The sequence below is a fragment of the Marmota flaviventris genome, chromosome 10 (genome assembly GCF_047511675.1).
Source record: "Marmota flaviventris isolate mMarFla1 chromosome 10, mMarFla1.hap1, whole genome shotgun sequence".
Classification (NCBI taxonomy): domain Eukaryota; kingdom Metazoa; phylum Chordata; class Mammalia; order Rodentia; family Sciuridae; genus Marmota; species Marmota flaviventris.
In genome coordinates this window covers 17086041-17113447 of record NC_092507.1, presented here as the reverse complement: position 1 = coordinate 17113447, position 27407 = coordinate 17086041, and the positions used below count along the sequence as shown (strand labels likewise).

Below are 27407 nucleotides of genomic sequence, written 5' to 3'. Positions count from 1 at the left end.
GCGGTGGGGGGTCTCTGCTTTTTCCAGGTTCAGAACCTGAACAACATTGTCTCTTTCCCTCTGGACAGTTTGATGAAGGGACCGCTGAGGGACGGGCGGCAGGTGAGCCTGCAGGGAGCAGGGCGGGTGCAGGGAAGGGGGTGCCCTGGAGACCTCGGGGTGGCAGGGCAGGCTGAAGGCTGAGGCTGAAGGTGAATGAGGGCGGTCACGGTGGGAGTTGTGACCCCCATACCACTGCTCTTGGGAGGACAGTCCCACCATCTGCCAGGCCCCTGATGTGAGATGCCTCCTGCGGTTCTGACCAGGGCGCGTGAGGTGGTTCTGTAGGCGCCGGGGCCTCCTCTGCAGGACTGCGGAGGGAGAGCTGCTGTGGTGCGCCTGGTCGGCACCTGGATGAGCTGGTGGGACTCCAGGGACCCTGAACCCCCTGCCAGAGCTGCTGTCTGTGTGCCTGACACTCCAAATCAGTGCAGCGTAGAGTTCAAAGAAGGTGACGATGATCTCCCTGGCAGTTTGTGCCAAAAGGCCCAGGGAGGAGCCATACTCCCCTGAGAGGGTTCCCTCCCTCCCTAGGCTGCGCACCAGCCTGGGAACTACCCAAACCAGACAAGTGGCTTTTCTTCTTAGAAGCCAAGGCTGTTCAGAAGGGTGTGAGCAACCCAGCTGGAGGAGGTCCAGATGAGCCAGGGGGTCAGCCAGGTCTTGCTGGCTGGCCTTCTGGAGACTTCTCAACTTCTCTGGGCATATGTTTTTTGACCTGTGCCCTTCCCGAAAAGAGTACCAGGCAGGAGAAAATGATGGGCAAAAGTTAGGTCAGGAGTTTGACCTTCATCTTCCCGTCCCTATTCTTATGGCTCATCTCCATCTTCTGAGTGACAAGACACAGTCCAAAAGTCTCCCATGCCCCTGGCCAGGGTCCACCCACCCTGATTCCTGCAGCTCTGGGGAGGAGACAGTTGGGTGGGAGAAGGCGTGGAGCCCTGAACAGTGGTGCCAGTTGGGCCTCCTCGGGGGAGAGGTCTGTAGTCGGGCCGGAGAATGGCTGTGAGCAGCACCAGGGAATGCAGGGGTGGGGTCCCCTGAAGGTCGAGTGTCCCCCTGAAGGCAGAGTGTCCTGTTTATTGTGGAACTCAAGCTTCTTTCTGGGCAAATTGTTCTTTTTTAAACTACAGGATTCCAAAAAGCAGCTGGAGAAGGCTTGGAAGGACTACGAAGCCCGGATGTAAGTGGCCGCGGCGGGCGGTTTGTCCAGGAGGCCATGCTTGCGACGCAGCAGGAGGCTGGATGTCCAGCTGACCCTAAGTACTGCAGGGACTTGGCACCAGAGCACGTGGCCTCTGGCTGTCTGGAGGCCCTTGCAGCGGGTGCTTTATGCCCAGGCTTGGCTGGGCTCTGGGTCTGGGTCACAAGACCACCCAAGGAAGGGACCCCAGGATGCTCGCCTCAGACTGCCTGCTAGGTGGCGCCACTGTGGGTGGGGACGGAACATCCCCACATGCCAGCCACTGAATCAGCATCACCCAGCCCTGTGAGGGGTTGTTAGTGTCTCCATTACCAGAGGAGGCACTGGGGACTCGGTTAAGTCACTTGCCCAAGGTCACGCAGAGCTGGGGCTCACACTGCCAGCTCCTCACTCCTCGGTGCCAGGTGGTGTCTGTCAACATGTAGTTAACGTGGGGGGGGGGCGGGCTGGTGTCACAGCCAGGCTTCCTGTGTGCGCACACCGTGCTGCACATCTCCATGCAGCGACTGGGATGGCATGGGACAGGAGGGGCCTCAGGCACCCAGTGACCAATTCTTCCCAAGCAGAGGCGCCTCTTGTTTTCCGAGGTCTCTGTTCAGGGTCCAGTCAGGCCACAGCTCAGTGACATTTATTCTTGGTAAAATCGTATTTTCTCTTGCAAGTTTACCAAAGCAATGCATGTTTGTTATGCATAATGTAGAGAATACAGGAAAGCAAAATAGGAAAACTTGAATCATCCTAGGAAAGGACTGTGGTGGTGGGTATCTAATATTTCCCTGTTGTTTCTTTTTTTTCCCCCCAAACCCATGCTGGGGATCAAACTCAGGCCCTCACACACACTGGGCAAGTGCTCTACCAGTCTTTTTTGGTTTTGAAACAGGGTCTCACTAAGCTGCTTAGGACCTTTTTAAGTTGCTGTGACTGGCCTCCAACTCGGTCCTTCTGCCTCCTGAGCACCTGTGGCTATAGGTGTGCACCACCAGGCCCTGCCTGAATTTTTTTTTAATAAGGGATGGTTAACACTGTAATTTTATTATTTCAACAGGTAGTTTCTTTCAAGAAGAAACTATCAAAAAGCTAGAAAAATCCTTAGTTTTTTAGCCTGAAGTATTAACATTTTTCCACTTATTTTTCTATATCCGATTGAAGTATCTTTACAAAATTTAGATCATAATAAGCAATTGTTTTTAATCTGCTTTCTTCACTTGAAAATACATCATGACCCTCTCCCGAGTATTGCAGCTTCTCATACAGCGTCTCTTAGTGGGTGCAGGGTTTGCCAACATGTGCATAACGCAGGATGTATTCAGTCTGTCCATGATGGATTTAATCTGCTTATCATTGGGTAAGCATCCTTGGAGCTAAATATTTGCTCCCACCCATAATTACTTCTCTAGGATCCATTCCAAGAGATAGATCCTGGAGCATTTATTGTTTTTCCAGCTCCCAGAGCTGGCCACGCCTTCTCCCTCCTCAGCTGCTCCAACCCCAGCTGTGGGCGTGGCTTTGGGGACCGAGGGGTGGAGGCACCGCTTGGCCCTCCCCAGTGGGCCTCACCCTGCCTGAGATGGGGCGGGGCCATCTGCTCTTTTTAGAGGCCCAGGGACAGGTGGTGGGGTTGCAGGCTCCACTTGTCTTTACGATTTGCTATGGGATCATGTGGCCTCTTCTGAGTTATCTCAGCTAAGCGCTTAGCCTTTCAGGGCCTCAATTACCAAGTGGAAAGAAGAATCTCTACCTGGCTGATCTCCCTCAAACACATCTTTCTTTACTATTTTGTGTGTGTGTGTGTGTGTGTGTGTGTTTGTGTATCTGGGATTGAATCCAGGGGCGCTTTACCATGGAGCTCCATCCCCAGCCCTTTTATTTTTTATTTTGAGACAGGGTCTCACTAGTTGCTGAGGCAGACTCCAAACTTGTGATGCTCCTGCCTCAGCCTACTATGCAGCTGGGATTATAGACGTTCCCCACCATATCTGGCTGCTTTTACTAGCTTTCTATATTGAGCTTTTCTGTAAGATTTCAATTTAAAAAAGACTTCATTTAGTTGATGGAAAAAGGGGCTTGGCTAGGGTGATTCAGTGAGTTATTGACAGGTCCTGCATTGGGACCCAGGGCTACCTGGTCCCCTGGCTCCTGCCACAGAGCCACAGTTTGAATGACATTTCCTGACACAGGTGACTGTCCACCTTCCTTTTCATGGAAGGTTCCAAGGTTAGCCAGTTATTAGTGAGCTGTATAATTCCAGCACATTCTCACCAGACCAGCCTGGGCACCAGCTGGAGGGTCCCAGGGCATATAGCATTTGTAAAATACCCTGGAACCTCACCCCAGGCTGTTCAAACAGGAAGAGGTTCTATTTCTCCCAGGGATGCTGGGAAAGGTGTCTTTTTTTATATATATATTTATTTTTTAGGTGTAGATGGACCAACACAATGCCTTTATTTTTATGTGGTGCTGAGGATAGAACCCGGGTCCCGCCTGTGCGAGGCGAGCGCTCTATTGCTGAGCCATAATCCCAGCCCTGGGAAAGTTGTCTTGGCCTGTGCAAGGCAGGTACATCCTGGCTGTTCCCTGTAAAGGTGTGTTTCCTGGGCTATGAAGCAGGGTGGAGGTCAGACAGGCACGGTGCCCATAAAGCACCCCGAACTTCTAGTCATCAAACACTCACTGACTGTCCCTCTGAGCCTGAGCTGGCTCCTGACAACACAGGAGGGGCCCTAGAGGCTGGAGCCCAGACATCTGTCCCTAGCACGTCCCATGACCAGTTTGTGGCCTTGAGCAAGTTATTTCCCTTCTCTGGGTCTCAGCTTTGTCTTTGTAAAATGGTTTCTCACTGTGGCCTCTCACAGAAGATGGTGTGACTGTCACCAGGTGGCAGTGGGAACAAGGCCGGGAAGGAGGAAATAACAAAGCTGAGCCACAGTGCTGGCCACCAGTGCTGCCCCTAAGGCTCTAGCATCAGAGAGACAGGGTTCAAATCCTGCCTCCACCACCGAAGGGCCTCGGGACTTGAACAAGTGACTTACCACCTTAGCCTCAGGCTTCCCTATAAAATGGGGTGATGAGCCCTATTACATGGGTTACCACTTCAGTTTGTCAAGGGCCTTGCAGAATGAAATTAGTGCTTAAAAATAATTAGTATGCCAGGCATGGTGGCACACACCTGTAATCCCAGCGGCTGAGGAGGCTGAGGCAGGAGGATCTCATTAGCAAGGCCCTAAGCAACTTAGTGAGACTCTTGTGTTAAAATAAAAGATAAAAAGGGTTGGGGTTGTAGCTCAGTAGTAAAGCGCTCCTGGGTTCAATTCCCCAGTACAAAAAAAAAAAAAAAAAAAAGAAATAACAATAAAATTTTGTACCTCTAATTCTTATTAAGAGCTTCCTTTGTGCCAGGGACGGGGATAAGCTGTTTGCATCTGTTATCAGATCTCCTCCCCTGGCTGGTAAAGGTGCTGTTGCTACCCTCAGATTTATAGGTCAATAGGGAGGAAAATACGACACCACAGATTTGTAAGGAAGATTAGAAAGGGCTCGGTAAATGACTAAAGTGCAAGGTGACAGTGGCACCGCGAGGGTCTCTGCACAGAGGTGGCAGAGAAAGCAGGTGGCTTTGTTTGGATGGAGGGAAGGGTGGGAAGGGGTGGCCCAGGGAAGCTGGCTCGAGATGGTGTTGGGTTGGCAGCTGATGATCTGTTTCGAGGACCCTCCCTTTCCTTTCTCCCTGCACCCTCGTGCCTGTCCCCACCCTGGATTGGCCCCAGACGCCCCTCTGCCTCATCTCTGTCCTAGGGCCTCATAACTGGCATCCTAACACTTTTCACTCTTGACTTCTCCTCATTCCTTCTGCTGCAACTCCTCTGAGAGGAAATTAAAATACTCCTAATGTTTGAAGTATTTAGAAAATATAGTGACCCTTCAAGGACCGGGAGGGAACGGGGGTCATTATTCTGGAGAGTTGGGTGGAAGCAATCCCCAGCTATTGATTTAAGATGTGTCAGGTCATCTCAGGATCCCAGTCAAACTTTATAGGGAAGACCTCTGTGAATTTTCCCAGCCGAGGCTGAAGGATAGAACTGTGTGTAATTGACAAAGCCATGCACAATACTTTACAGTTTATCTTCATCCTGAACAAAGTAGTTCCATCTTTTAATCTCTACTAGAGGGAAGGGAAGGGAAGGGAGGAGGGAAAGAGAAGGAAAGGAGGAAAAGACCCTATGCTAAAAAAAAAAGAAATCTGTCTACAAGGAATCACCATGGGGGCTGGGGGTACAGCCCAGTGATAGAGATGTGCTTAGCATGCAAGGGGCCCTCAGCCTGATGTCCAGCAAGAGACTCACAAATAAAAAAGTAAAAGGAACCACCAGTAGTTGTTACTCTAATGTCATCATTGCCCTCACTAGCATCATCGTAATCCTGCCATTGTTGAGGGCTTACCGTGTGCCAGAACCACACTCCATGTTTCCCATGCATCACAGCCAAGGACTAGGTGTCATTATTTTCTTTTTCAAAATGAGGAAACTGAAACTTAGATTTTATAAAACTTGAGTGTGTGAAGGAGCTGCTATTTATATCCAAGCACACATTTCTAACACTGTACTATACTGGGGCTTGCTTTTTATCCTCTTAACTCTGGAGCAGATATTTTCCATGTCAGGATATGTGATATTTGGCCTTTTTAACAACTGCATAGTATTCCTATATATGGACATACCATAATTTTTCTAACCACTTCCTATTGATCAACAGTTAGCTCATTTTTCCTTTTTTTCAGTATTGAAAGACATGACAATAGTCTACCCTGGGAGATTGTCCTCCCAACCAAGCTGTGAACTGTTGTGCCCTCCTTGGCCAGCCGCCAGGCACCTTGTAGTTAACAAGCTGTGGATCAGCCATTGCTTCCCCTTTCTGCAGCTCATCTTCGCCTGACCCCCAGCCCCACCCCCACTCCGCCCTCTGTGAACTCCCACTTGGGGTATTATATCTTTAGGAAAATGGAAAATAACTCCTTCCAGTGTGAGGATTAGAAGCCCTGCTCTGGAGCAGGAGTTTCCACCCAGGACCACACCCTCCCCACCTTCCCCCAGGGGGAACATTGGCCGGGTCAGGAGACAGGTCTGGCTGTCTTGCTGCCAGGGCCGGTGGCGGCCAGTGAGTAGAAGTCAGGGGTGCTGCTGAACACACAGCCCACCAGACAGCCCCCGTGGAGAACTGAATTCTCTGGCAAAACCATCTGTAGGTCCAGGATCCAGAAACAGCCCTACAGCTCTCCAGGGACAGATCCTGTGTCCAAACACTACCTCAGGAAGGCCAGGGGGACCTGAGATCCAGTGTGGACCCCTGCTTCCTCAGCTTCCATACAGGAAGGCCAAAGCCTGGACGGGCCTAAACAGCGGCCGCTGGGTCCTCTGTGTGCCAGTTCCCTGAGTACAGAGGATCCCCATTTTCCAGATGAGATTGAGACCCAGAGAGGAAAGTCATACGGTTGACAAGCAGCCAGGCCCACCTCCTCTGCTTGGGCTGGTGCCTCGGGAGCGGAATCGTTAGCCAGATGTCTGCTTTCCATGGAATTCCTGGTCACATGCACCCAGCCTGAGAGGTGGCTGTTGGTGGGTGTCTGATGGGCATGGCCTTCCTAGGAACCCACTCACACACCTCCCCCCATCCCCAAACAGGGAAAATGGCCCACCCTGGGGACCCACAGAGGAAGGCCCGGGTTGCCCAGGATGGGAAGCACTATCTGACTCTACTTAATGAGAAAAGAACAAAGGTGGTTTTTTGGTTTGTTGTTTTGGATGCTGGGGATGGAACCCAGGGCCTCGCGCATGCTGGGCAAGTGCTGTACCGCTGAGCTGCACCCCAGCCCAGGACAACGGTTTTCTAAGCTTTAAATGGGAAGCTGAATAGACACAAAAGAATGAAGGCACTTTGTGGTCATCTCACCCACAAAATCCTAAATGCCTTCCAGCTGATCAGAATCGGTCACCCAGGTCCTACCTGGTCTTCATCTCCGCCTCTCAACTCCTGGCACGGAAGCCTTTAGACCTTGCCCATTGCTCTTGGCTGAAGACCAAATCTCAATGAGTCTGAAGCAGGCCCTGGAGGGTCTGGCCCTTCTTCACCTCAGCCAGCACCCCTTCCCTGTCCCTCTCCAGGAGCACCCGAGCTCTCCTGCCTTGGGCCACCATGACCCCGTCCCCTGCCCAGCCCTAGTTCCTCCAAGCTCAGCTTCAGATCCCAGCACAAGCATCACTTTCTTAGCAGCCAGGACAAGATCTGCTCCCCCACTGCGCTTGCCTGTCACTCTGCTGTGATTTGGTTCGAGTCTTTCTCCCCTGCCACCCTCTGGAGTCCTGGAGTCTCCCTTGCCCTCTGTTGTCCCCAGCCTCAGCACCCAGCAAGCACAGAGAAGGACCTCAAGCTCTGCACGGCCCCCTTGCTCCTGTGTGTGAGGGGCAGAAAGTAGGCCGGAGGGATGGCGGATTGTGAAGGCTGTAGAGTCATTCAGACCTCTCTTCCCTTATGGCCCAGGGCCAGGCTGGAGAAGGAGCGAGATCGGGCCAGGGTGACAGGAGGTAGCCCAGGGGAGGTGACCCAGGACACACAGCGGGAGCGACGTGTCTTCCAGCTGCACATGTGTGAGGTAAGGGGACAAGGTGTCTTCCTGGCTGCCTTTCCTGACCTCCCAGGGCCCAGTCACAGGCCCAGCTCAGGTCCTGTCTAAATGGCCTGTGGGGTATCATCAAGGCTTAGTCATGGCCAAGAGGATTAGCTTGGGGTGGGGACTGCTGCCCTTGTCCTCAGGATCCAGCCTGGGTTCACGTCACACACCCTTAATCCCCCTCCCCTCAGTACCTGCTCAAAGCTGGGGAGAGTCAGATGAAACAAGGCCCCGACTTCCTCCAGAGCCTCATCAAGTTCTTCCACGCCCAGCACAAGTAGGTACACCCGACCCCACCCCAGCCCTGCAGGTCACAGCAAGGCCTCTCCAGGGTCTGGCAGACCCACGGGGCTCCATAACTGGACCTCACTGGCAGCATTTCCTCAGCTCGTCTTGGAGTGCCACCATGTGTCAGGCACTAGGGACTTCACACACACATGGTCTCACTGGGTTCCCAACACCCCAGTGAGCAGATGTAGTGATTGTCCCCATTTTGCAAAAGAAACCTAAGCCCAAGCTGGCACAGCTAGTAAGTGGGATCTGAAGCCAGACCCCTGCCTCTGCGTGTCTGCTCTTGACCATCAGCTCCCACGCCCTATGGTCCCTGAGCACCTTCCTCCACACGTCTGGCTTATTTTCATTTTCTTCTCTCTGGATCCCTGTTTGGCCTCTGGCATCTCTTAGCTTTTTCCAAGATGGCTGGAAGGCGGCTCAGAGCCTGTCCCCCTTCATTGAGAAGCTGGCAGCCTCCGTACATGCGGTAAGTCGGGTCTCACCCTTGGGCCTGTAGCCAAGCCCCCTGTCCTTGGGGAAAATCTGCCTGTGGAGGAGGCACTGCCCTGCTGCTCTGGGTCTGTCTGGGCTCTGGGCCATCCGCTGGCTGGCGATGGCCTCCGTCCTCCGTCCTCCTCTGTCCCACAGCTGCGTCAAGCCCAGGAGGAGGAGCTACAGAAGTTGGCCCAGCTCCGGGACTCCCTCCGAGGGACCCTGCAGCTGGAGAACAGAGAGGTCAGTCCCTGAACCATCCCAAAAGGAATGCCCTCCTCCAGGGCTCACCACGGAGGGAGGGAGGGAGAGGGAAGACCCCCTAATGAGCCCCTGCAGAATGGGGTCATCCCTCCCAGAGGTCCTGAGGTTCCTCTGCATGTCTGAGGGGCAGGAGCACCTGAGCCGGAAGAACTCGGGGGGCGGCTACAGCATTCACCAGCACCAAGGCAACAAGCAGTTTGGGACCGAGAAAGTGGGCTTTCTGTATAAGAAGAGCGATGGGTAAGTGTCTGCAAGAGCTTAGCAACCTACCCAAAGGCACAGCCTAGGAAGTGACAGGGTTAGGGAAGCTGCCCACAGGGACTGTATCGTTTGTTAAGACCTAGAGGGTTCCAGGACCCTCCACTCTGAGTGCAGAATCATCAAAGGGCAGCTGCTAAAGGTCACTGGTTCTTAACTCGAAGAACAGCAGCAGTGAACACTGAGCACTTACTGTGCTCTCATCCTTAATCTCTACACTGTACTGAATATGCCCGAAACGAAAGTGTTGACTGTGCCCTATTCCCTGGTGCCAAACAAGCAAAAAGTGTGATACGCAAAGGCCTTTATAGAGTGTATTCACATTTCTGCTTACTAATCAGTTTTTATCCAAAAAGAAAAACTTTGGAAGAAACCAAGGAATATTGAACTCTGAAGGAGAAGTATTAAGTAGCTTTGAATCATGGATTTGTTTATTTCTGGGGTTTTGTATTTATATTGCTTAGTGTGACCACAATTCATCTGTGGTGGTTGAGATCCTGTGCCTCCTCTCAGACCGGGCACTCCCTGAGGTGTGAGAGGTGTCTCCTCCATCAGCCTTAGAGCTCTTAGGGGGCCACAGCCACATCATCCCCTTTAGAATAAGGATTCACAGAGAGCAGAGCCCTTCCTCCATTTCACAGGAGCTTCCTGAGGGCAGGACTGGGTCTCCTCCATCAGAAGGGGACCCATGGAGGTTTGGTAGCGTGCTTGCCTAGCATGGACAAGGCCCTGGGTTCAATCCCCAGCACACCCCCCCCCCCCCCACACACACACAGTGAGGGAACCCATAGAATGAAGAGTAAGGATCAGAAGAGGGAAGAGAAAGAGATGTGGTGAGAGGTCACAGAGGTGATGAGGCTTGGTCCCTGTCTTTCTATCGCTCTGGCCCTCAGGATTCGAAGAGTCTGGCAGAAGAGGAAATGTGGAGTCAAGTATGGCTGCCTGACCATCTCACACAGCACTGTGAGGCTCCCCCTGGTGTTCTGGGCAGGCAAATGATCCTCCAAGATTGGCTCCCAAAACTGTATCAGAGAGCTGGAGACCCCTCATAGAAGAAAGTGTGGGACCTAGAGCCCCCAGCTTAGCCATGATTTACAGTCCTCACCCTTGAGATTCTGGGAGAGGGGAGACATAACTGGGACAGGATCATCATGCCCATTTAACAGATTGGGAAGCTGAGGCCTCAGGAGTTCTGGAGGTCCATAGGGTAGATTGTACATCCTTCATCCCCAAAATGCTGCAGATAAACCGGCCCCCAGTGAAGCTGACCCTGCTGACGTGCCAAGTGAGGCCAAACCCTGAGGAGAAAAAGTGCTTCCATCTGGTGACCCGTGAGTGTCCCCTGCTTCCTGCCTCCTCCCCACAACTGCCCAGGGCTTCTCACAGAGGTTGGTGGGATCTGTGCATTTCCACCTGGTGTGGAGTGGCTGCTGCCCCAGGCCTAGAACCCCACAGGCCCTGGCTCCGTTCTAACAGCTTCACCTCTCATCACATCCAGCATTAAAATGAACCCCTTTTCACGGTAAATGTGATCGTCAGGTGATGCATATTTGCATGGCTTTGGGTGATCTGGCTTTCCAAACTGTTATTTATTTAAATTTTCACTTCTCCTTTGGAGCCCTTTATGTGAGGTGGGTAAGGCGGAGAAAGACCTGGTCAGGGAGTCCTCTCCAGCAGGGATGTGAGGGGGTTCCTGGGACTGTGGCCTGAGGGGGCGTGTCCAGAGAGAAGTGAAACACAGAGCTCCATGGAGGACTCGGAGGGGACAGGCCTGCCCTGCCATGGGGAACCAGGAAGGGCTGCTCGGAGGAGAGAGCATTTTAATTTAGCCTTAAAGGACATGGAGCATATAGGGTTTGGGGGTGGGGTGGCCTTCAGGAGACAGGATTGCCACCATGACAGACATGGAAGTAGGAACCAGGCTGGCCAGAGTGGAGGGTTCACAGAGGAGTCGTGGGTGGTGGGCCTGGGAATGCCATCTTAAAGGTTCAAACCTTATTCCCTGGCGGTAGGGAGCCATGGGGGTCTTAGGCACAAGGATGGGAGCTGGTAAAAGCTGGGTGAGGGGAGGATGTGGAAAGCGGGGAGACCAGGCAAGAGGCTGAGAGCCTAATGGGGTGGTGGCAGTAGGTTTAGAGGGGACCCTGCCCAGGATTGGGGATGGGGGTTGGGCACTGTGCCCTGACTCGGGAACCTGGGCTTTCCACAGAGGCAGGCTCGTTGGAATACTACTTTGGAGGTTGCTGAGGCTGGCTTTGAACTCGCAATCCTCCTGTCTCAGCCTCCCCAGCCGCTGGGATTATAGGCTTGAGCCACTGCCCCCGCAGCCTTCCGCTGTCACACCCTTCTAGCTTGGGAGGACCAACATGGCAGAGAAGAAGGGTCCATCTGGTCTCAGTGGTTTGGGTGGGGCTCCCCGGGCCTGGGGAAAACCAGCAGGATTTCTGGAGGCCTAACGCCCCTTCTCTCCCGACAGACAACCGGACATACCACTTCCAGGCAGAGGACGAGCACGAGTGCGAGGCGTGAGTGCCCCGTGGGCCAGCCTTGCGGTGGGGCAGGGAAGCCTGGTCCTTTCCCGCCTCCCAGCCCCGCCGCCCGCTCGCTCCATCTGCGCAGGTGGGTGTCGGTGCTGCAGAACAGCAAGGACGAAGCCTTGAGCAGCGCCTTCCTCGGGGAACCCAGCAGCGGCCCGGCGTCCTGGGTGGGCGCGGGGCTGGACGGGGAGTCCCAGGACCTCACCAAGCTGCTCATCGCCGAGGTGAAGAGCCGGCCCGGGAACGGCCAGTGTTGCGACTGCGGGGCTGCAGGTGAGCTGGTGCGGCACGGCCAGGAGGGGCGGGCGGGGAGGGGACCCGCGCCCGCCGGCTCGAGCTACGCCCCTTTGCAGACCCCACGTGGCTCAGCACCAACCTGGGCGTGCTCACCTGCATCCAGTGCTCCGGCGTCCACCGCGAGCTGGGCGTGCGTTTCTCCCGCATGCAGTCGCTCACCTTGGATCTGCTGGGCCCGTCAGAGTTGCTGGTGAGGACCGGGCGGGACCCGAGGGAAGGTTGGGGGTGTGGTTCGGCCGGGGGCGGGGCTGAGCCCAGATAGGCTAGATCCGTAGGGGGCGGGGCCGAGATAGGCTAAATCCGTAGGAGCCGGGGACCTGCCTGGGTGAGCCGTGAGACGGAGCGCCAGGACTTCTGGAAGCTTACCTTTCCCAGGAACGCTGTCCTAATCACCCCCATCCCTAACACACACCCCTAACCCCAGCTGGCCTTGAACATCGGAAACACGCGCTTCAATGAGGTTATGGAGGCCCAGCTGCCCTCACACGGTGGTCCTAAACCCTCAGCTGAGAGTGACATGTAAGGAGATTCTCCCAGGGAAGGACCTCATGACTGGAGGATTCTACCTCCCCAGCCCCCAGAGTCTCAGAGGGATCCGGGATCAGACGTCTAGGGAGAGGGGAACCTCAGATCTGGGAGTCTCCAGGGCATGGTTCTGGGGAACTGGACACTTGCATCCCCAGCGGGCTGGTTCCAGGGGTCCTCTGGGTGGAAATAGGCTCTTGCTCTGAGAACCTGTAGTTGTTTTGGTAGGAATGCCCGCAGGGACTACATCGTGGCCAAGTATGTGGAACATAGATTTGCGCGACGATCCACACCTGAGCCCCAGAGACTCTGGACAGCCATTTGCAACAGGGACCTCCTGGCGGTATTGGAGGCCTTTGCCAACGGACAGGACTTTGGACAGCCTCTGCCAGGGCCTGACGGGCAGGTGTGATCCCACCCCCACCCCACGGAGGGCCCCTTATAACCCAGCTGTCACTCCCCTGTGCCTTTCTGGGCCAGCTGCTCAGTTCTCACCATCCCTGAGTCAGTGTGCATGCCTCCAGTCAAGCAGACCTGGGCCAGAAGTCTAGCTATTACTCCTCTTAGCTATGTGACCCAGGGCAGGTTACTTAACCTCTCTGAGCCTTATTTCCTTATCCATAAAATGGGTTAAGAATAGCACCCACAGAGCCCGGCATGGTGGTACACACCTATAATCCCAGTGGCTTAGGAAACTGAGGCAGGAGGATTGCAAGCTCAAGGCCAGCCTCAGCAATTTAGTGAGACCCTAAGCAACTTAGCAAGACCCTGTCTCAAAATAAAAAATAAAAACAGGGCTGGGGATGGTTAAGCAACCCTGGGTTCAATCCCTGGTTAAAAAAAGAAGAAGAAGTGGCTGGGGATAGCTCAGTTGGTAGAGTGCTTGCCTCACATGTACAAGGCCCTGGGTTCAATCCCCAGCACCAAAAAAAAAAAAAAAAAAAAGAAGAAGAAGAAGAGAGGGAGGGAGAGAATAGCACTACAGGGTTGAATGGCCTTGGAATTGGGCAAGGGTAGGTCAGATTAGACACTGCCTGACTATTCCAGTGATATGTACCATGTGAGCAGGGAGAGGGGATATCCGAGGCCCTGGAAAGGTTAAGTCAGCGGGGATTGCTGCTGATTGGACATTGGCGATTGGCTGTCGTGGACTAGGTGTGTAGCTCAGTGCTAGAGTGCATACTTAGCACAAAGGAGGCCCTGGGTTCAGCCCCAGCTGGCACCACCAAAACAACAAAGAGCCTGGAGCTCTTTGAGCCATCTTCTGATATCCGGTGGGCGCCAGTGGGCAGCAGGGTGCAGCAGTTCAGCGATGCCAGCCGCGGCAGAGCGTGAGGCTGCATAGGTTTCCATGGGGAAACGGGGGCAGAGAGGAGCCCGGAGCCAGAACCCAGCTTGGGAAACTCCTTCCTTTGAGGACAGAGGAGGAAGAGCCATGAAGGAAACACTGAGGGGCGGTTGGTCCTTGCCCCTCTCCCCACACATGTTGGGTCTTGTCTCTCGGGTTCTGGCAGCTTCTTATCTAGAGGTTGGCGGCAGCAGGGTCCAAGAGGGCAGCGCTGGGCTGGGGGCAGGTGACCTGGGGAAACTCAGGTGTGGGCATGTGTTCAGGTGCCCGGAGAGCTTGCCCTGCACTTGGCTATCAAAGTAGCCAGCCAGGCCTCCCTGCCCCTGGTGGACTTCATCATCCAGAACGGGTGAGAACCTGCTGCCCTCAGCCCCTCCTTGCACTGCCCGCTTTCCCGCCCCATCTCCTGGTCTCCTCTTTTCCTTTCCCCTAACCTTTACCCCCCCAACTGGGTTCCCCTCCTTGCCCCCTGAACCCCTCCCCCAGTGGTCACCTGGATGCCAAGGCTGCGGACGGGAACACTGCCCTGCACTGCGCGGCGCTCCACGGCCAGGCCGACTGCATCAAGCTGCTGCTGAGAGGGAGAGCAGCTGTGGGCACAGGTGCGACCAGGGACACCTCCTCCCACAGAGCCCATCCCAGCTCCCGGCTACGGCTTCCTGCCTGTCAAGCATGGGCTTTGCAGACACACTTGGGTGCTAACCTGGCTTGCTTCTGACTGCCTCTGTGACGTAGGGCGGGTGTCACTCATCTTTTGAACTTCAGCCTCCTCATCTGTAAAATGGGAGCAACACCACCGATGTGGCAGCCCTGCCAAAGGGATAAAATTAAGTAACATTTCTGAAAGTGTCTATCAAAATAAATATAGCCAAATCTGGGTGATAGTGACTGTAATAGCTTCTGCTTACTAATATGCCTGCACTGACTTATACCTGTTAATTAATTTAATTCTTATGATAACCTGGTCAGATACTTTCAAGTATTATACTCATTTTATAAATAAGACAGTTAAGTCCCAGAGAGGTTAAATATCTTGCTTAATCTCACAAAGCTACAAAGTTTTGAGGCCAGGATTCAAAGCCAAACATTCTAATTTCAGAGGCCCATCTTAACCTAAGTTGTAATGTCTCCTTGGCCCTGATCATGACCCTGACTTTACCCCTTCACAGTGAACGAGGCTGGAGAGACAGCTCTGGATGTGGCCAGGAAGAAGCAGCACAAGGAGTGTGAGGAGCTGGTGAGTGAGAGGGTGGGGCTGCCCTCTGACCTTTCTCCTTCCTTGCTGGGCCCCTGGCCTCTGAACTGGCGGGCCTTTTTCTCTGGCAGCTGGATCAGGCCCAGGCTGGGACCCTCATCTTCCCTCTGCATGTAGACTATCCCTGGGGAATGTCTATGGAGCCTGGCTCTGACAGCGAGGAGGACGAGGAAGAGAAGGTGGGTGCCAGCCCCTGCTGCAGCCTCTAGGTGGCGGAAGGAAAGCCAGAATGGGCCTGGTGTGGGAGGGCAGGCTGAACTGGGGAAATGGGCTGTCCTCACCCCACAGCGCTGCCCTCTGAAGCCCCCAGCCCAAGCCCGCTGGGCCAGTGGCAGGCTGGACATCAGCAACAAGACCTATGAGACCTTCACCAGCCTAGGACCAGCCGCCCAGCAGAGCCAGAGTGAAGACTGCCCCCCACCCTTGCCAGTCAAAAGCTCTTCTCGGACAACGGTTCAAGGACGTGCAGGACATGCCAATGGAGGTATAGTTGGCTGCTCAGAAAAGTCCTCACCATACCATTTAATTGAGGTCCTCTGTATGCTGGGACCCTGAACTGAGAGTGCCACCAGTCCACATCATGCTCACAGTCACCTCTCTTTAGAGGTTATCCTCCTCCGAGAGGTTAAGTAACATGCTTAAGTTTCCACAGCTGATAAGCCTCTGGTGTGGAGTTCAAACCCAGGTCTGTCTTATTCCAAATTCCTCAGCACTTCACTTAAATAAAAAAGAAAGACAGGAGTTTTTGAAGCATCTCCTGAGTCCTGAGTCCTTTGAGGGCTTCTGGGACACCTCTAGTGAGAAGATAAAAACTGAAATACAACTGATGATATTACAAGGCTCAATGTGATAAGATTAAAAGCCTTAATCTCAGGAAGACAGGGACTTGGGCTCTTCATGCAGGGTGCCTGTGCTTGGGAACACTGGTGGAATGACTAGAGCAGGCTTGTCCTGGAAGGTCCATCCAGAGGTGGGAGGGGGCAGGTCCTGCTGGGAATGAGTGGTCAGGGGTGGGAGCTGAACTGAGGGATGGACAGGAGAGGCCAGGCTGAGGGGAAGGGTGAGCAGGAGCAGGAGGGCAAGTGGCTGGGAGGCCAGCTGTTGCTGTGAACAGATGTGCAGCTGGAGAAGGTGGAGAGGAAGAGGGGGCTGGGAGCTGGGAGGGAACCAAGGCCAATCCTAGAGGTCAAAGGCCGCTTTGAAGGACAGCAGAGGGAATGATAAAAATGGGGTCTATCATTTCTGGTTCCAGATCCTGAAGTCCCCAACCTGAGTTCAGAGCCCCCCGAGGCCTCTGAGAGCCTGGGCAGTCTAGCCACCTCCTCCTCCAGCCTCACAAGCCCCATGGAGCCTGGGGGTGCCAGTCAAGGCCTGCTCAGCTCAGAGGAGGGCCTCCAGGAGACCCCGGGCACCTCCCGACCCAGCCTGGCACCTGGAGCCACCCCTGCAGAGGTGTATCTCCCCGTCCGATTCAGGTGAGTGAGGGCCCAGCTGTGGAAACTAGGCAAGTCTCCTGATGTCTCTGATCACCCATTTGTTTCCCCACCTCTAAAAAGCACCTCCCTCAAGACTGGGCCACATCCTAGCTCTGGGGCCCATGCCCTAGGTGGGGATGCTAGACCTTGGGCTTAGGGGTGTGGCCCCCTGCCCCCACCTGCCCCCAGGTTGGCCTGCAGAGCTGGGGAGGAGCCTGGGACAGACCCTGGTGCTGAGGCTGGAGGAAAGAAGGCTCAGCCCCACCTGCGTGGCTCATTCAGAGACTCTGAGTGGGGCCCTTACTCTGTCCGCAGTTCCAACCCAGAACCCAATCCTCTCCCTTCCTCACAAACCCTTTCCAGCAGGGGTTTGGGTGAACCGATGTGGTGATATCCTCAGAGCCCTCTGGGGGTCATCTCCAGGCCTCTGGGACCTATCATGGACCCAGACTAGGCAGCCTTGAGGACTCTATGCCCCCCATCCTAAGCCCCGGCCTCACTCGCTCTCTTCCTGAGCCCTTTCTCCTCACTCAGAGGGGCTCTGGGCACCAAGGCAACCCGGGTGGTCTTTCCTTGCCTTCTAGCTCGGAGAGCACTCGCTCCTATCGACGGGGAACCCGGAGCCTGGAAGATGGTCCCTCAGCCCGGCAGCCTGTGCCCAGAAGGAGCACACAGGTAGGAGCCCTGGGACTGTGTCTGAGGGCAGTCGGGGGGCCTGAGAGTCGGTCAGGAGCAGGTGTCGTGGGGTAGAAGTCTCTCCCCATGGCTGGGGCACGTGTGGATCCAGATGGCCACCTGGTGCAAGTCCCTGCCCCGGGGCTTTCCTTCCCACCCAGGCCCAGGGCTGCGTGTAGCTGCAGTGAGCCCAGGCCTCAAGAAGTGGAGGCGACGAAGTGGCCCAAGTTGTGTTGCTCCCCAAGGGAGGAGGAGCCAGGCCTCCTTCAGCAGGAGTAGGGTGGCTGCACACCTGGCCTCCGTCCATCTCTCCCCTTGTACCGGGGGCTTCTAGAATCTGCATGGACTTCCAGATCCCAAGCACAGAGAGGTGTGATGGGAACAGGGAGAGAGCTAGAGCCTTAATCTGGCTTCTCCCTGCTGAGATCACCGAGTCTTCAGTAGTTAGATATATTGAGTGGCACCTGCAGTGGGCAGAGACCAAAGCCTAGGGAAAGGTGGCCTCCTCCGTTCCTGGCTCCCCTGGATTCCCAGGGATGGCACTGGATGTCTGCACTGGGCGTGGGGGTTGGCAGGGCAGGAGCTGGCTCCCCTGGAGAGTCATCATATTTTGTCCATCTGTCAGGTACCAGTACAAATCCGTGCTCCACTACTACCCTGATAGCCGGTAGCCATCACCTGGCATTTAGTCTCTTGTGGAGTATATGGTCGTAAGAGCTCAGTGTCAGAGGAAAGTGGCTTTAGTGGGCAAGTTGCTTTATTTCTTTAAGCCTCAGTTTCACTGTGTGTAAAAATGGGAATAATTTAACCTCCTCACCATGGGGAAATCGTGAGGCTAAGTGTGATAATCACCTAGTACATGATAGAACCTAGAACTCGGTTTCATCTTTCTCTCCCCAGGTTGGCTTCCCTGAAGGGGATGGCGCAAAGACTGGGGTTCTCCCGGCAAGTTCTGTGCGCCTTTTGCAAGACTAGGGCCTTGCTGACCCCTGCATGGCCATATTGAACCCCAACACTCAAGTGGAACTTGAGCACACAAAGTTGGAGAGTGAAGGCATCCATTCCCTTGGGTCCCGGCTCTCCATCCCTCGTGTCTCTGTGGATGGCCTTCCTCTTGCTGTGGACCATGTCCCTGCCAAGGAAGCTGTGTCCTTTCATGATGGGGCTGAGATGGTCCTTTTCCTGCTATCTCATTGCCCTCCATGGCCAGGCACCCAGAGGTTAGGTCTGAGTGCTACTGAGCTCGGTTCAGAACCAGAACTTTCGGTTCCCCGTCAGACCAGAACGGTTTCTCCCATCAGCCCGGGGCACCCTCGTTCACTTCCAGATCACGGACTCTGCCGGACCAGGGACTCTCTTCTCACCATTCTTAGTCCATTGTTCCTTTACTGAGTTCCAGCTCTGTGTCCAGGCCTGTGTGAGGCACTATGGATGCCACATGGGAAAGGCCAGGGTCCTTCCTATAGGTGTGGTCCCCAGCAGGTAAGCTGGTCTCAAGGACTGGCTTGGGAATGGGCTGGGCCAGGTTCCAGAGGACGGTTCTGGAATGAGAAGCAGGACGGGCTGTCGTCTGGTTTCCCATCTGACCATGACAGTTGTCTGTAGCTCATCTTTATTCTAGTTGGCCAGGGCCTATGCTGAACTGGCTGTTAAATACACATTCTGAGCGCCAGTCACGAGGGACAATCCAGCCTTCCCAGGGATCTCTAATGTCTTTCCGAGCCACGAAGTAGAGCATGGCTCACCTGCTTTTGTTTATCTCCATGACTTAGCAAGAGGAAAGGAACTGGGGTGATGGATCCCCACTTATCTCTTCTTTCTGTCAACTCAGGAGCCTGCCAGTCTTGGGTGAGAGGGGCTGAGAAAGGAGGCAGGAGAGGGATAGAGCAAAGTCTTCAAGGTCCTTCCCAGTGCCAGAAGTCCACCACTGCTCAGCCCCAGTTAGAAGCCAATTCTCTGAAGTCATCACCAACCGCTAACACCTCAGTTTTACAGCCATGGGTGCTGGGCCCTGGTGGGGATGGGCCAGGCCAAGCAGAGGAGACCAGAGGGCGTCAAGGCCAGCAGCACAGCAGTCTGCAGGGAGGCTGGGTCACTTACCCAGGAGGTCTGACTGCTGTGTGGGCCCACAGAAATGGATTGCCTTCTGAGCCCCCCGTGTATGGCTCTGTTCATCTCACATGTGTTATTTCATTCATCTCTAATAAAGGATTTGGAGGAGATAAGTACCATTGATTTCATTTATGAGATCTAACTCTTGGGCCCTGGAATTCTTTCTCTGGATCCTGCGAGGGAGACAGCCTGGTGTGGAGCCGTGACTGCAGTGCCATCAGGGCCGGTTTTGCCCCAGGAGGTGTCTGGTACAGAGATTTTTTTTTTTTTTCCTTCTTTTTTCGCCCCCAACTGGAGGGTGCTACTGGCATCTAGTGGACTAAGGTCAGGGATGCTGTTAAACATGCCCATGTCTTAATTTGTTTAGTGTTTCTATGACAAAATACCAGAGACTGTACTTTCTAAAGTAGAGAGGTTTATTTGACTCACAATTCTGGTGGCTGGAGGGTCCAAACAGCATGGTGCCAGCACCCTGGCAGAGGCCCCCTGACCATGTCACAATATGGCAGGGAAAGGAATCAGCTGCATGCAGAAGATGCCAAGGTGTGGGGTAGCCTCACTTTCTTTTTTTTTAGTTGTTGATGAGCCTTTATCTTACTTATTTATATGTGGTGCTGAGAATCCAACCCAGTGCCTCACACATGCTAGGCAAGCACTCTACCTCTGCGCCACCACCCCAGCCCAGTAGCCTCCCTTTCTAACAAGCCATTCTCTCTAGCACTCAGTCCAGGAGACCAGCATTAATCCCTTCCGAGGCAGTGACGCTGACCTAATTACCTTCCATGAGGCTGCACCCTTAAAGCTTCCCTACCCCTTAACATTGCCACGTTGGAGACCAGGCTTCCAGCATGTGAACCTTTTGGGGACACCGAAACCATATCCAGACCATAGCCACACACCCGACAGTGAATTGTCCAGTCCAAGAGGTTAGTAGTGCCGAGGCTGTGAAGCCCTGGTGTGGAGAGAGCCCTGCATTGTCTGCTGGAGAGTCAAAGCTTTTGCCTTTGCCACGGGCCCCACCAGTCCCTTTTGCCCCCTGAGACAAGGATTTAGGAGCAAGTATTTTATTTGTGAGGTGATCCCAGAAACATAATGAGGGTATAGAGAAGTGAAACAGAGTTCAAAAAAACCCAAAAGACCCACATGTGGTGGTGTGTGCCTATATCCCAGCTACTTGGGAGGCTGAGGGGGGGAAGATTGCAAAGTAAGTATGAGGCCAACCTTGGCAACTTAGCAAGACCAGTGTGCAAAATAAATAAATAAATTTAAAAAGGCAACAGCTAAGCATTCACATGTAATCCCGGTGACTCAGAAGCTGAGGCAGGAGGATTGCAAGTTTGAGGCCAACCTCAGCAACTTAGTAAGGCCCTAAGCAACTTAATGATACCCTGTCTCCAAATAAGAAACAAGAAGGACTGGGAATGTGGCTCAGTAATAAAGTGCCCCTGGGTTCAATCCGTAGTACCAGGGCAGGGTGGGAGACAATAAAGGATGTGTTGATGAGGGCTGACCACTTCAAGCACCAAGAGTTTATCTTGCTGGGTGCCTTTGAGAGATGACACTTAGAATATACCTCAAGTTGTGTTGCACATTTGGAGCTCTAAGGGACTGCTTTGTTCCTCTCTAGATGCTTAGGGCTAAAACTGCCTGGCACATTATAGGTGCTCAATAAATATATGTTGAATGAATGGCTGTTTCTTCCTCCCTTACATGAACTTTTTCTTCCAACTCCCTCTCAGCACTTCAGTTCAATGAACTTCATCTCTTCTGAGTAGGTGACACCCCTGCTGGTACAGGCCCCCTCAGATGTGTCTTTAAAAATGCCCTCCACCTCCCCCTAACCCCAGCTCAGCTGTGGTAAATACATTCATTGATCATATCCCTGTTAAAGTTTCTCCTGACAGGTGCAATGGCTCATGCTTGTAATCCCAGCTATTCAGGAAGCTAAAACAGGAGGATCACAAGCTTGAAACCAGCCTCAGCAACTTAGCAAGGCCCTAAGCAACTTAGTGAGACCCTGTCTCAAAAAATAGAAAGAGCTGAGGATGTGGCTAAGTGGTTAAGTGCCCTTAGGGTCAATAACCAGTACCCAAAAATGAAAAAAAAAAAAAAATGCCCAGCTTGCTGGGACTGGGTGAGTCTTGCTTGTTCCTTGGACACTCAAGACAAATTTGTTCAATGAATGAAAAAAATCCACCCTGTCCTACTTAACCTCGGGCACATAACAGCAACTGGTACAGGAGTCCACACAGACTGGGATGGGGTGTAGACAGCCATGACTTGAACCATGGTTTCTGACGGCCTCATGACTGCTTTTGTACTGGGAACTTCCTGTACAAAGATGGCCCAGTTGCAGGTTGGGGATTTAGCTCAGTTGGTAGAGTGCTTGCCTCTCATGCACAAAGCCCTGGGTTCAATCCCCAGCACCACAAAAAAAGAAAAAAGAAAAGAAAAGAAAAAAGGATCAGTTGCTATGGTGATGCCAGGGGAAGAGGAGGAGGCTCCTGAAGGGGCAGAGCTGTATCAGTCAGGACCTTGAGCTCAGGCACTAACTCCCAGGCATAGAGAATTTGGGCATAACAAGGTAACATTGATGTCTTGCAAGTTTCACTGTGAACTTCTGTCAGCTTTGCTGAAACTTTCTCACATATAACTTTTTGATGAGAAAACCTACATAATAAACGTGCTGAGCTAGCTCTGGATCATTCACCCTCCATCAGGGAGTGATGATACACCTGGCCCCAGCTTTTGCTCTGTGTGTTTGTCTTTCTTCAATCTCCCTTGCCCCTTGCATATTTCTGTCTTAAGGGCTGTGCTGGTCACAGCAATGGTGGTCTCTGAGTTTGGGGTTTCTCAGTCTGGAAATTTCACTAGACACACCAAGCCACAGCTCCCCAACCATGGACCAGTTTTCCTGCTTCCCCTCTAGATCCAGGACTCCTTATTGGGAAGGTTTTTTTTTTTTTTTTTTTTTTTTTTTGTACCAGGGGTTGAACCCAGGGGCACTTAACCACTGAGCCACATCCCCAACCCCTTTTTATATTTTATTTAGAGACATGGTCTCACTGAGTTGTTTAGGGCCTCACTAAGTAGCTGAGGCTGACTTTGAACTCTCCATTCTCCTGCCTCAGCCTCCCAAGCTACTGGGATTACAGGCGTGCACCACCAGGCCCAATGGGAAGGTCATTTTCTGTCCATTAAACTTGCTGGTTCAGAAAGGCACCAGGGGACCAGGTCTATGAGGAACACTCAGGAGATCCTCATCAGGAAGGCTAATGTGTGCACAGCTGGGGGAGCTGGGCAGTGGTTCTGCCCCTCCTCTGCAAATTACCCTTCCAAACCCAAACCCGCTGGGAAGGCCCTGGTCTGAAGCTGAATAAATACTGGGCACCGGTGGACACCTGGTCCTTATCTCTCAGTTGGGTGCCCTTAAGAATCTCCCTCACCACTCCAAGTATGGCCCTGGGACCAGCAGCACCCCGAGCACTTTAGAGCTTGCTAGAAACGCAAAACCTCATTGTTACAAAATAGACTAAGCTCTGAGCACTCAGACCAAAACAGCAGGATACAGGCGCATGCACAAGTCGAGCGCAGGGAGTGAGCTTAAGTTGGGGCAGAGCTGCACTTCACCGAGACGTGATTCGAGTACACCAAGTTGTCTGCACTTGGCCATAGGCACGGACGTGGGTCCTCCCTGTTTGAGCTGCAACCATGCAGACACGCGAGAACCCAAAACTCTTCCTGGAGCTCTTGGGCACTCTCAGGAGACCTCCGCGCCACGACCGCCTCTAGTGGCCCGGGACAAGAGCCTCTGAGCTCGCCAGAAAGCTCTCTTCCCCCAATCGCCCTTCAGTCCCCTGACACTCCTGGAAGGGTCCTAGGTGAAGTGCCCCGTCCCTCCAAGAGGCCCGACAGACCGGCGCAGGCAATCTTGGCCAGGGCGAGTCCTTGAAGTCTATATTTAGTGCACGTCACCCCTCCCCCTGAGGGTGGGGAGGCGGGGGGGAGGGGAGAGCCCCGCCCCCGCCAGGCGTGTGTGTGTCCTGTGTGTTTGGGGCCCGCGCGGGTTGCGCGCCCTCTGCTCCGGAGCCCGCTGCCCCGCGTCCTGACTGCTGCCCTGCATCCCTCGCCGGGCCAGGCGTCGAGAGCCAACATGGGCCAGGAAGAGGAGCTGCTGAGGATCGCCAAAAAGCTGGAGAAGATGGTGGCCAGGAAGAACACGGTGAGGCTGCAGAGTTTGGGCCGCAGCCCCCGCCTCGGGAGGCACGGCGCGGGCGAGCCAGGGAGCCCAGGGGCGTGTGCTGGCAGCGCGCCCGGCGTGCGAGAATGGGGCACTGGGACCCCAGGGAGGCGGGATGGTGTAGGGCGCAGGGCCCCGAGGGACACTTGCTGGGCACTTCGGGGTGGGCGTGAACACGGCCCAGGGCGCCGGGGGATCGTGCAGGCCCAGGAGGCGGAGGCGCAGCTCGTGCACGTCCCTCTGGACGCGTCGGGTTCACCGTGGACGGTCTGTGCAGGGTCGCCAGGGAAAGCGGGCGTGGAGCCTGGAAAAGACTTTGGGAGTCCCTGCGTTCACGGTGTGTGCAAAGCCCTTGAGTGGCGGGGAAGGCTGGGACTAGAGGAACCAACTTTGGGTGGCCCGAGAAGGATCAAAGAGACGGGCTGAGAAGGGTGCTGAGCAGAGTTTCCTCCGCGCCCCGGAGGAGATCTGCTGGAGTGGAGCGGATCCCGCAAGCCCACAGCCTGGGTGCCAGGAGCGGTTCTGTTTGCAACTTTTTCCTTGGCCGCTGGGTGGGGCCGGGGCGGGCGGGGTGGAACAGGTGCGGGCGGGGGAAGGGGCAGGCGGGAGGCCGGGCTGGGCGGCCCTGGGCCGGGAGGTGCGCGGCGGGAGGGAGATGGGGGATCCGGGCCCACCGCCCTACCTGAGGGCTCCTGGGCTCGCAATCCCAGCAGCGCAGAGCGCGGGCCAAGCGGTGAGTTAATGTTTGATCTTCCCGGTGATCTTTGCCTCAGGCAGGAGGCTGCTGCGTCGCCTGGCCAGAGCAAACTTGGCCACAGTACCCGAGGGCATGGGCTCACCCTGTGAGGAAAAGAGAAGGGAGAGGACCCGTGGGTATGTCCTCCACCTTACGCCCTGTCCTAGGGTCCTCTTCCTCCCACCATCCGTAGCCTGAATGCTGCATCAGGACCTGCATTTCCAGTACATTTCTTGACCTTAGAAACTTGGGAAGGAAGGGCCCACAGAAAGGTGACCAAGGCTAGAGGGAGGCGTCACTGGAACCATGAAGTGTCAGGGGGTCCTAGGGTGGACAGTAATGAGATGGCATCCATATAAAGACTAGAGCCTTGGTTTCTTCAGCCATCAGTAGGGAATTCCCTGCCTCAGGATCTCCTGAGTGTTCCTCAGTGTGTGAAGTCCTACTCAGCCTGCTGCCTGGTAAGAGCCAGAGATGGAGACTTGCTTCTCCACAGCCAGTGGACACAGAAAGGTACAGTGGAGTCCTGCAAGGTGCTGGGAGCTTCTCCCCTGACACTCCCAGCCTCTACCTGCTCCCCTGCAGGGCTTCTCTAAATCCTCAGTAAAACAGAGGGGGATGGGTGTGTTCCCAGCTAGGGGTGGCAGGGCCCAGCCAGGTATCCTGAGCTGAATTCTATTTCAGATAGACAGGTTGTCCCAGCACAGCCTGTTGCCAACCCTCACTAGGGCCAGGAAAGAAATTCTGAGCCTCTGGGTAAGGCGTGGGGATGCAGTTCAGGGGAGCTTAAGGGATCTGAAGAAAGAATTAGGATAAAGACCAGGTCCTGCTCACTCCTTTTATGGCCCAAGGCAAGTCACTCTACTTTCCTTCTTTTGGCCTTCGTTTCCTCCTTTGTGAAATGGGAAGAGGAAACAGTGTCCCTTGGGGATGGGTTCCCTTGGAAGTGTCCAGAGCCCTCCCAGGAAAGCTGCGAGTCTGGCGGTAGGGTCCTTACAGTGCAAAACCAGTCTACAGCCACGTCTGCGCCTGGGCTCTTGGCAGCATCTGGGTGGGCACAGAGCTCTGGGCATCTAGCCGAGAAAGGTGGGGCCTGCCCTGGGAGTGAAAGTGGGCCCGCCCAGTGGTGGTTAGGCAAAGGAGGACACACTTCCTGTAAGAAGACGGATGCTCCACGTTGCAGCTCAGCCCAGGCTTATTATGAATCCTGAACTCCTGGGGACTTAGGGTTTTGTCAGATGCTGTGAGCTGCTGGCACCAGCTAAAACAGCTTCCAACAGACAACCAAGCACCCACAGTCACAGCTACAGTTACATCAACAGACAGTCACACACAGGCACCCCACACAGCAATAGCCAATCAGGCATCTAAGAACCTAACTGCGTGGGAGGCACGGCTACTGACACTGACATGACAGGCACGACCCAAATGATGCACACTGACCATGATAGTTGTAGAAAGGTACAAAAGACAACCACACACAGGAATGCACACAACCCAGCTAGACCCAGACTTGCAAAGCTACAGACTCAGCAAACAGTCACATTCACACATTTGGACACAGTAACTCAGCTGTCATTCCACAAAGACAAACACTGATGGGCCCCAGGATGCATACTCAGAGCTCCACACCTGAATCAGAGAAATTGCTGGCTACACACCTAGAGAGACACACCTTGTAACCTTTGCACGTGGCTTTCCAAAGCAGGTACAACCCAGGCTTGTGGCTATTCTCCAGTCTGACCCCACTTTACAGAGACAGGCACTCAGTGGCAAGCAGAGCTGTTTTAGCACTGATTGTAGAATTTTCAGGAATTTTGCAAGCTGGTTGTTAAACTCGGCCATTATTTTAAAAATCAGATTGTCTGCTTTTAATTAACTAAGTTATATGAAAAACAGAGGTAATATTTCAAAATCATCATTTCCTCATTATTTTACTCTCATCTATAGTCTAGAGGTAATTTATTTCTATTAAATAAATCCAGATGTTGAAAGTGCTAGATGGTATGGTACTGCACTTTTCTTCCTTTTATCTGTTTCAATTCGGTGACAGCATGTCAGTAGCTTGAGCTTGGCCATGGGAAGAGTTTTTCCACCACAGAAATTGGCAAACACAACAGATCAAGTGTTTTTTTTTGGACAGCTGGCCATCAAATGTTAGTCAGCACGTGACCTTGCTATTCCCTGATCGTGCTTGTCTAGACAGATCTATGTCCATGCCCTCATAGTTTGTCAAGTGGTGAGATTCCAGAGGCCTGAGTTTGAATCCCAGTCCAGCTCCTTACAAAGTTGGAACATTGAGCAAATTATTTAACTTCTCTGTTTATTGGATTCCTCTTTTGTGAAAATGGGATAATCAATCTATACAAATTGGGGAAATAAATAGTACCTACTTCCTAGGGTCATTGTGAGAACTCAGAGCAGGTAAAATTCTTAGAAGAGAGCCTGACACATATTGTAGACCGAGTTGTAGGCCCACAAGTTCAAGCACACTCACATCTGCAGGATGCAGCTCTGAAGACACACTGAACCCAAGATCTATAAGAGGCTAAGGACTGACAGAGGGCAGCCTGCGGGAGGTGGTCCAGGTCCTCCCAGGGCGGGGTTGGCAGCTGGAACCCTGCAAAGGACATCCAGGACACAGTCAGCTGGTGTTCCCCAGGGAACCTATCTCAGGACTAGGGGCTGGGACTGGCCTCGAGACACTCCACTTGATCTTAGGTGGAGAAGCAATGGCCTGGCTTCTAGGAAGGGGGAGGGAGGAAGAAGGCTAAAACGGATCACAAGTGTGTACAGGGCCTGGCAGCCACATTTTCAAATCTAAGCTTCCCTCCTTCCCCTCCCATCTACGCATGCATTCATCTGGGGAGCTCTGGGCTCTGTGCACAGCCCTCAGGCCTCAGATTAAAATGGTTGTCTTTAGCCAAGAGGAATAAGAGTGTTTGTCCACACAAAGACTTGAACACAAGTGTTTCTAGAAGCCTGACGTGTAGGAACCCCAAGCTGGAAACCACCC

At 53.8% G+C, this 27407-nt stretch overlaps 2 protein-coding genes across 6 annotated transcripts in view; both read left to right on the top strand.

Moving 5' to 3' along the window:
• Asap3 (ArfGAP with SH3 domain, ankyrin repeat and PH domain 3) overlaps positions 1–19531 on the top strand; it is a 43495-nt gene extending 23964 nt beyond the window's left edge. Inside the window, exons 4-25 of one of the 4 annotated variants that reach the window (XM_027937423.3) lie at positions 28–102; positions 1173–1222; positions 7775–7886; positions 8096–8181; positions 8589–8664; positions 8826–8912; positions 9064–9173; positions 10085–10154; positions 10435–10522; positions 11668–11716; positions 11811–12001; positions 12082–12215; positions 12450–12544; positions 12779–12956; positions 14162–14247; positions 14385–14500; positions 15068–15135; positions 15225–15332; positions 15442–15637; positions 16406–16628; positions 17213–17303; positions 18204–19531. In XM_027937423.3, the coding sequence (XP_027793224.2) occupies positions 28–102; positions 1173–1222; positions 7775–7886; positions 8096–8181; positions 8589–8664; positions 8826–8912; positions 9064–9173; positions 10085–10154; positions 10435–10522; positions 11668–11716; positions 11811–12001; positions 12082–12215; positions 12450–12544; positions 12779–12956; positions 14162–14247; positions 14385–14500; positions 15068–15135; positions 15225–15332; positions 15442–15637; positions 16406–16628; positions 17213–17303; positions 18204–18278 (2364 nt within the window). In that variant the 3' untranslated portion in view covers positions 18279–19531. Of the gene's footprint in view, positions 1–27; positions 103–317; positions 491–1172; positions 1223–7774; positions 7887–8095; positions 8182–8588; positions 8665–8825; positions 8913–9057; positions 9174–10084; positions 10155–10434; positions 10523–11667; positions 11717–11810; positions 12002–12081; positions 12216–12449; positions 12545–12778; positions 12957–14161; positions 14248–14384; positions 14501–15067; positions 15136–15224; positions 15333–15441; positions 15638–16405; positions 16629–17212; positions 17304–18203 lie in introns of those variants that run through there. The other 3 variants (XM_071617479.1, XM_071617478.1, XM_071617480.1) reach the window with 3 other exon arrangements.
• Positions 19532–23442: 3911 nt separating this feature from the next.
• Tcea3 (transcription elongation factor A3) overlaps positions 23443–27407 on the top strand; it is a 42869-nt gene continuing 38904 nt past the window's right edge. The window contains exon 1 of one of the 2 annotated variants that reach the window (XM_071617476.1): positions 23443–23637. In XM_071617476.1, coding sequence (XP_071473577.1) covers positions 23569–23637 — 69 coding nt within the window. In that variant the 5' untranslated portion in view covers positions 23443–23568. Of the gene's footprint in view, positions 23638–24371; positions 24529–27407 lie in introns of those variants that run through there. The other variant, XM_071617477.1, reaches the window with a different exon arrangement.